Here is a 9,443-nt window from a genome sequence, read left to right as displayed (position 1 = left end):
ACCACTCCAAATGTGGACTTGGCTGCCATTGAGGTTATGTTTGGGTTCTTGATTTTTTTCCCGTCCATTTTAGCTATTCATGGTTATATAGTGAAAATAAACTTGCTCATTGTTCCAAAATAAAATGGAAACTTTCAAATGTTGATTAAAAAAACAAGGAAAATATACCAATGTTAATTACTTCACCCCGTCCAGGGTGTATCTCCTCCCCCTCCGGCCTTGTGCCTTGTGTTGCCATTGCCGGTTTAAGCTCTGGTTCGCCGCGACCCCACTCGGGACTAGCGGTTCTAGACATTGTGTGTGTGTGTGTGTGTGTGTGTGTGTTATTACTTCACCTAGGAATTTACAATTGATCTTGTCTTAGATACATATTGTTTTAGATAATTTTTGGTTAATCATTTCAAGAATAACCAAGCTAACCAGAGGTGGGTAGAAACACCTTACATTTACTCAATTAATTCTCAGAAGTACAATTTCTGAAGAAGCTGTACTTTCTTGAGAAGTTTTTGGCATGGATATTTTTACTTTTGAATGCTTGAGCCAGAAAAATGTACTTTCACTACATCACATTTATATCAATACTTACGAACTTCTTACATCTTATGTTTTAATTTTCCTTTAAACTAATCAAGTTATTATAGCTGCACACAAGTCGTCTTCTATACATTTCATTGGCAATTGGTCATCACTGGAACTTTTGCGTAAACCAATAACAATTTCTCTTCACTGTCATCTGATTTCCTTTTTGTTTCCATTGGCCACAGCCTGCAAGGAAGGAGACCAATCAGAGATTAGTGTTTGGCTTCCTCCCGCCTTTATTGACAACGTACTTCAAGGTCCTGCTGGGAAAAAATGTGAGTTTTAGTGATTCAAATAGAGTCTAAAACCAGCGCACAAAGGGATGAAAGATTTGACTTTTTCACCTGCAGGTCTTAGCTGTTTATGGGCATGTTTTGTCAGGTTGTGAACATGAAAGACTATGTCTTGCACTGTTTGAAAAAATCTGATGGCACCTCCCAGGCCTGCAATATATACCTTAAAAATATATATGTACACACAATGTATGCAATCACTTGTCCTGAGGAGAACTGGAGACCAACCCGACAACACAGGGTGCAAGGCTGAGGGGACGCATGCCGAGCAGAACACAGCTAGCCCTGGCCAAACCTGCTACGCCACCATGACCTCCATATATACAGTATATATACATGTACACACACACACACACACACACACAGTGTATATACAGAATACAAGTACAATGTGTATTACATATATAAATATATCCATGTTCGACTTGTATTCCATGCTGGCAAAGGAGCCATATATATATTGCACTTTCTTTAGTTATCTATTTAAATATTATTTAAAATAAAAAAAGATTATTTTTCTTCTAGAAAACAAAATATTTGTCCATTTTAAGTCTTCCTCTAGCGGAGAGCACTGCGAATTGAGGAAAGAAGGTGAACAGTATCTACAAAAATGGCTGCAGCCGTAAAAAAAAATAGCCGTAAGTGGTACAATTTTACATGTTTATTACAACTGGTGTGTAGTGTGGAAGAAAACAATAACTCCTGTGGCCGATCAGGTAAAATGTTTTATTGGTTCAGCCATGTACAACACAGAATATCGCTATCGTTAGGAAGTCACAAAGTGCAGAAAGGAGGAACCCCCAGGATATTTAGGTGCTTAGACCATACTAGTGAAGAGATGCAGTTGATTTGAGAGTGGTGACAACAAAGGAGACAGCAGTGTTATGGACAAATCTCACAAACATCAACAGCTTAATATGATACAAGCTAGAAGAGGTAGTGTTAGAGTAGTGCCATGTCCTGAGCAAGATTTTGGGCTTCCTTCTAGGTTGCTACAGTAATTTCATCATGAGGGTCACATCAAGAGGAGAAGCATCTGAGTAACATAGTTGGGAGAAGGACGTAATTACAGGCTGTACCATGTCTATGATTCTTATTCCTTTAGGTTCAACATGATCACAAAGTCAGCAGAGGTAGGCTGTAGAGGTCCATGAATTAAGTCAGGTGTCAAGCAACCATCCATCAGAGTCCTCAAGGACAATTAAACAGTGACTCCATTGTACATCCCAGGATGCAGGTGCATTTTTTCAGAGGGTGGAAGGGTCATCATGTAGGCTAGGATGAGTCACAAGCTATCTAATCCTTGATACTGAGGAATGCAGAGCCTAAATGATGCATAAGGCACAGAGTGACTCCACCCATCATGGAGAGGCAAGTGTTTGATGACAGCTTCAGGGATACAGGAGAGATTCAACTTGCCAAGGCTCGGATAGGTTTCCAGCAGCAGTGGATCTCAGGATTTCCGGGTAAGTTTAAAGCACGGGTAGGTCAGCGGGTCTGTGTCTGCAGGAAATTCACTCCTTTGTCCCAAACAGTTAAGGTAAACTAGTGGATGTGCACACTTTGCTGTTGTGATTCTAAGGATCTTGTAATGAAGTAAACTGGGTCAGACGGAGAGGATGTCCTTGGACATAGACTGCTTAAGTTCCTTCTGTGAGTTCTGCAAGGTATGCCGTGGTGCGACGTACTCGGTGATGTTGGGAAGGCTTGGCACCACGCAGCAGCTGAGGGCACTGCGGAATATGCCCATGTCGTGGGCTTCACACCACTTGTTTGTGCTGTGGTTGTAGTACTCCACATTGAAGATGGTGGCAAACCCATTGAAGCCACCGACCACGAAGAGGAGACCATCCATTACCTCTATGCCAAAGTTGCTCCTTGGGGTGAACATGGGCACAGGCACGATGTGCCAGCTGTTGGTTACCGGGTTGTAAATCTCTGCATTCCGGAGTCGGTTGACCCCATCAAAGCCCCCAACCTGGGAGAGAGCAAGGATCAAGCATCAGTTTGAACAGCAAACAGATGGCCACATTCTAAAATATTTTTAGCTGAGGGAGTTAAAAAAAAAAAAAAAAAGGCGTGTTGATTTGTGTTTGTGCTTTCGATTTATGTTTCACTGATCTCAGGTGTTTGACAGCAGGTACTCACTGCATAGACGTGCTCTCCATATGCAATAACCCCAACTCCACTACGGCGACTCCTCATCGGGGCAATTAGGGTCCACTGGTTGGTGTCAGGGCTGTAGTACTCAGCAGTGAAGAGGCACTCATTTCCATTAAACCCCCCACAGATGTACACCTTGATGCAATGGAATTAAACATACAAAGAGATCTCCATATACTCTCAGCAAAGACTTGTAAGGACCACCTGAAGCATTAAGAAATGTAAAGACCTGAGACAGTTCTAGTTTAGTTGTTATTAACATATCGTGGATGGCTTCTGACTTTTTCAGTGTAAATTTTAATTACTGTCAACATTCTTGTTTTCTTCTAGATGGATCATCTCGTACATCAGCTGAGTTTGATAAAGAACGCACTTCTTTTTCCATTGTTACTATGTATTGAATGAATTTCTGAAAGTACATTCAAATGAGACTTAATGGGAACATTCCATCATTTAATTGGTTAGAAGATACATGTGTAAGGACTTGTGGATACCTTGCAATCCATTTACACTTTCATCACTCTAGAAAGCAAGATATATGTAATTAAAGCAGTTTGTGTTATTAATCTTGAATTTCTCAAGGCATGGCTTACAACTTCTCACAAGAGTATAGACTGAATTGTCTTTGCTGTTGCTACTGACAATATTTCTTCCTAGAATGCCCAGGAGGAGCCACTGGTACTTTGATCCCCAGAGGTTTCTTCCTTGACTGTTGATTGAGATTTTTGCTTTCCTTGGTTGCCAGCTAGCTTACTCTGGAGTTTTACCACATAGTGTAGTTCTTATGGTCTATAGTGTATAGCTAACCTTTTTATGTATAGGCTTTCTTGATATCTGCTATATCTGTTTTTCCCGAGCCTCTTTATCCCTTGTTTAGCACTGTGTCACTGTGATTTATGAAAAAGAAATTGAATTGCAGCAACCTACCTTTCCATGTAAGGAGGTGGCACTGGCGTCACTCCTCTGCTGGTGCATGGGTGAGATGACAGTCCACAGGTTGGTTTCAGGTTCGTACCGCTCTGCCGTGTTGAGACGTACGTAACCGTCATATCCACCCATGGCGTAGATGAAGCCGTCCAGCACGGCGACGCTCACGTAGCATCGACGCGAGTGCATGGGAGCAGCTTGATGCCAGGTGCGTGTCACAGGATTGAACTTCCGCACGGTGCTGAAGTATTCCATGCTGTCAAAGCCGCCGATGCAGTAGATGAAGCCATTGAGGTATGCAGTGCCGTGATACGCTCGAGGGCTCTCCTCCTCAACTGTCACGTTGACCCAACAGTCGGCTCGGGCATCATACGCTTCAATGCCATTGGTGGGGCTACTTCCACTCCAGCCCCCGATAGCCAGTAGAATGGCATTGGGCAGACGTGGGTGCGTAAGTGGACTTTGAAAGTTGTGGGTGTCATTCAAATTAAGGTCATACATGGCCTTTAGGGTGTTGATTATGATGGGCTTGCATTCTTTGCTGTCCCTCACTATCTCATTGTTCTTCACGTTATTCATAAAATAGTTGATGTCCATCGATGCTAGCCTCACCTGGACAGAGCGACCACTTTTATCATTATTATTAACTATTACTTAGCTGATACCTTTGTCCAAGGAAACTTACAACTGAAGGTTTTCAATGCTAAAATACTTTTTACCCATGACTGTGTAGCATACAGTTATTTACTGGTGTAATTTAGGGAAGGTTCCATTCTGAAGGGTACCCAAGGGATTCAGACCCATGTGCCAAGTATTTGACAGGTGCAAGCTGGAACCATCCCATGTTCGACTTGTTTATTGACCTTGCTAGTTACAGTTGGGGAATCTTATGGCATCATATAATGAATCCAAAAATGTGGTTTTTATATACAGTATACGTATGTATTATAGGTCAGTGCCATAGGTGGTAAGTTGGGTAATATTGGTCCCTCACTGCACCAGGGTGGTATGACTGAATGTAGCTTCAATCCCAAGTTAGTCTGTGTGTAGTCTGCATGTTTCAGTTCAATCGGTGACTGTAAAATTGCAGAGGGGCAGGACACAGTGTAATGGTCAAAGGCATCATCTTGCAGTGCAAAGGGTTAAATTCTGGCTCCTAGTGTAGTATAGTGTAATTTCCAAAGCAAGATACCTGTGAAGTGCTCCCAGCTGGATAAATGAGTAAATAATTTTACATTCTAGTTTACATTTATTTATTTAGCAGACGCTTTTCTCCAAAGCGACTTCCCATGAACTTTATGTAGTGTTATCAGCCCACACACCTAAGTAGTTTAGCACATAAACCAAATATTGTTGTTAGTAATCTGGGACAAAGGGGTCAGCTAAATAATAATAATAATAATAATAATAATAATAATAATAATAATAATAGCAAAACACTTCACTACCACACTGATATCAAGAAGGGTGAATGTTTCTGAACAGCATTTTACAAAAGTATTCAAAAGTCGATGATGGTATTATTTAACTGCAGTCACCTTGGGCAGCAGCACAGAGATGTGGTGTTTGCGGGTGGTGGGTGCGTGAGCGATCCACTGAAGGATGGCCTCAAATACCACATTTTCCTGTTTGATGTTGAGATTGTCCTTCTCTATGATGTCGCAAAACTGCAGCACATCCAGGTCCAGGAACTCCTCAGAAGTGTGCACAACTTCCTCAAAGTGCTGCAAGATGAAGAGGCGGGCGTGCTGCCGCAGCTCCGAACAGCAGTAGAAGTCGGCAAACCTGTAGATGCCGATGCAGTTCTCCACGCAGAGCTTGTTCTCCAGGAAGCTGCAGCAGGCCCGCACGATGCCCATGACGTTGAACTGGTCAGCGGCTACCAGGAGGCACTCCACATTGTCCTCTGTTACAGGCACCGAGCACGTGTAGGCGTACTCGATAATCAGTCTCATCATCTCTGGTGACACTCCAGGGATGTTGTAAATATGCTTCTTAGTGTCAGACCAGCCACTGCTGAAAAGAGCACTGCAGAACAATTCACACAGGTGGTTTACTTAGTCATTTACCTATCTGTGTATTTTAGTTATTATTATAAGAATGACTATAAGGCAAAGCTTAAAATGGGCTTTTTTTAGTTATTGAAATACAAGGTTAACAAGCCTTTCTAGAATTTCCACAACACAATAAAAATGCATGTAAAAAAAAAAAATTCCGTAAATTCAATCTGACCGTGTGCAATTTCTGAAAAGTATTACCTAGCAACTCATATCGTGAATTGGATGGGAACATTCTCATCAACCATTGTTGCTTTGTGGTTTGCGTTTGGATATTTCATAATTATTTCTGTTTCAGTTAATGCTTGTACTGTTAATGATTGCGATGAAGTCTGGAATTACTGGAGGGGTACTGTACTTGCACCATTGCTGGCGATGTTTTAGTAGAAAACGTGAACATGCATACTTTTGTAATCCATGTTCTTGGGTTTCCACTGTCTCTGTCTGGGAGAGTGCTACGAATTACTGCTCTCTACAGCGTTAAAAAGACAACTGTACATGGACGTTGTCTCCTAATGAAGAGCATGAAGAATTTTGGTAAGTTATGGGTTGTCACACTGGTGTCAGAAGTGGGATATAAGGACCAACAAGGGGTGCACTGGAAGGGGAGCTGTGGGATGTTAAGAAAGCATTTGTACTGATGGAGCAGAAGCTGAAACTTCTTTACCAGCCCCTTGGTGAAATAATTCACCTCTGGAAATAATGCTCAAGTTGCTTGAATCCCAGCACCACCCCGTTTCAGTTAATCCTCCTAGCCTTGACGCAGAAGTACACCTGTCGAGCTATTCTGGACTGGCAAGTGCGTGGACTGTCGATGCCTAACAACCGGTGTGTGGTGGTGTTTCTTGCGAGTTTCCAGTGAAAGACACGATAAGCCGGACATACGAGTATATGGAGGGAACAGGGACATTGAGATTCTTGCCACAGATATTGACAGCTATGGATGGCTTGTTTACCCCTCCTAGCTTTTTTTCTGGAGGAGCTATTACTCCATGCCTTCTTGTGGGACTGGAGCTGCAAAGACTATACTGCACTTACTTACAGTTGGTTGCTAGCAAAGCTGTGCAGTTCCAGAAGTACTTAGGCTGGTCCAAGAGAACCCCCCCATGGTGGCGTCTTGACTTTGCCATTGACTTTAGGGGCTGTCTGAAAAGTCTGTCCCCATAGGTGGGACATATTTAGAGGCAGGGTAGGTTGGAGCCTTCCTATTACCCTTTACTGTTTTGCATGTTCTCATTTTATTGATGTTTGAAAATTGTTTGTGTGTGGAAGGTTAATGTTTGTTCTGTTGCCAAGTGTACTTTAAGCTGGAATTACTAGGCTGTACTAATGTTGGTTGGTTTTGCATCAACCGTGTGTGTATTGTTGTAAGCGGTGTCTGTCAAATGTTTTCCACTGTATGTGCTTGGGAAGGGGGTTCTACAAATGATTGCCTGCTCTGCTCAGAGACTGACATAAGTACGTGTTGTCCCCCAACAAGGTCATCCATCGTAGCAATATGAAGTTATGCATATCTGAAGTAAATTGTATGATTTTTCTAAAGTCACATTAAAGTACTAGATTTTTTAATATAATTAAAATTTTTGGATGTGATTAGCCTTGCAGCAGACATTAAATCAGAGTGCCAAAGTCATGCATTTTTTGCTACAAGACAGAATAAAAGTCCACATTATTGTGGAAAATGGACAATTTCAGCATTCGTAGATCATTGTGCAGTCCACAATAGCTCACCAAAAGTAGAAGCTGCAGCCACAGAGGATAATCCTGTGGACATTGAATTCCACACCATTGACCTTAATGATGGCATCACAGAGCTTCCCCTCCAGTCGCAGCTCATGGAAAACAGTCATGGCACTCATCTCTTGCTCTATGTTACATCTCTGGACTTTTGCTGATGGGAACATTTTTTCCATTTCAGTTGGTTGTATCAGGATTTTTTTGTCTTTTTCTCAATATCACTCAGTGTGATGCCTGAGATGTTTATTATTTGTTGTGTACGTGACAGACTGACAGGACTATTAGCATTTCAAGTTTCCCACTTTTCCATGAACGTTGCCCTGGCAACAGTAAACTTATGATAAAGGTACACCTGAAAAAAACATCTTCATGTTTTAATTAATGTTTCAACTGAGTATACTTTATGCTGTATATATCAATCCATCCATTATTAGTAACCTCTTGTTCAGTGCGGAGTTGCAATGGGGTTTATGCATTTCAGTTTTTAAATAGGGTAAGTTTATATTTTACATTCTCAGCTAGCAAAAGAGAGGTAACCCAAAAATTAGGTGATCGGACTTAACAGTGTTATTAACAACTCCAGAGCGAATTCAATAAAACATGACAAAATTAATCTCTGAAGTGTATTCATGTATTAAAGATTATCATAAATTATTTCCATAAATTTCCATAAATTACACATTTCTCTCTGAAAAACACGGATTGCAGGAAAAGTTTCGGTTTACTGTTAAAATGTCTCGCTGGACAGTTAGTAAGCAAGCAAACCTTTTCATCAAAGCAAGCAATAGTACTGATATTTAATAGGTGACATGAGCATTTGGTAGAAATAAATGTTTAGAATCCTATTTTATTTACTCTTACGGTACCTTAAGGTTTCCCATTTGCAGCTGGTCTTGGGGCCAGTTGTGTGCACTAAGGTTATTCCAGTGCAGAACGGTCTCCACTTTTCACAAATTAGTACTTCGATATAATATTGGGACAGCTGGTAGCGCAGTGGTTAGAAGCTGGTGTTCTTGAACCCAAAGGTTGCAGGATTACATCTCACCTCTAGCTGTAGTACCCTTAAGTGAGGTACTTGCCCTAAATTGTTCCAGTAAAAAAAAAAACCACGCTGTATAAATGGGTAAATAACTGTAGGTACCTTAACATTACAAATCACTGGAAAAAAGCATGAGCTAAATGAACAAATACGTTGTATTGAAGAAAATGATTTCCTTCACATTTTGAATTTTTCTATAAAAATCCCCGTCTTGGTCTCAAAATCTCTGCTTGTAGGTGAAGCAAACATGTGTTGCCTGCGTTCAACATTGAGCTGAAAGATGACAGTGAAGGGTAGTTGTACAGAATAGCATTGCAGGAATACCTCATTCAACTTGCTTCCATGTTGTTTACAGCTCGCATTTTGGGCTTGTGAGTGTTGGTGATTCCAATAACACCAGTTAATAGAGGCATGCTGTTGCTATGGCAACAAAAATGGAGATAACAATGAAACATAAATGTGCCCAGAACATAAAAAAAAATTGCACGTTTGTGGGGTGAATTAGTTAACGGTTCTGATTTAACATTAATAGAGTTTGCGGTGATAACATATTCTTTTTTAATTATTTTTTGCATCTCCAAAACCACCTTCGCTCTGAGAAACTTGAACACTTCCAGATGTTTGTAAAATGTTTTGAGAATTGTCGAG

General features: G+C 41.1%; 1 protein-coding gene across 1 annotated transcript; it reads right to left on the bottom strand.

The window, feature by feature from the left end:
- Positions 1-2,478: 2,478 nt before the first annotated feature.
- On the bottom strand, positions 2,479-5,935 carry LOC108933006 (kelch-like protein 10). Its single transcript, XM_029246946.1, has 4 exons — positions 5,501-5,935; positions 3,963-4,574; positions 3,021-3,170; positions 2,479-2,850 (listed from the first exon to the last, which is right to left on the bottom strand). Exons 1-4 carry the CDS (start codon positions 5,918-5,920, stop codon positions 2,479-2,481), a joined length of 1,554 nt encoding a protein of 517 aa, XP_029102779.1. The 5' UTR covers positions 5,921-5,935.
- Between the last annotated feature and the right edge of the window lie 3,508 nt (positions 5,936-9,443).

Source organism: Scleropages formosus, chromosome 20 (assembly GCF_900964775.1).
Source record: "Scleropages formosus chromosome 20, fSclFor1.1, whole genome shotgun sequence".
NCBI lineage: Eukaryota > Metazoa > Chordata > Actinopteri > Osteoglossiformes > Osteoglossidae > Scleropages > Scleropages formosus.
The sequence above is the reverse complement of the archived record's forward strand: the minus strand, read 5'-3'. Positions and strand labels throughout refer to the sequence as shown.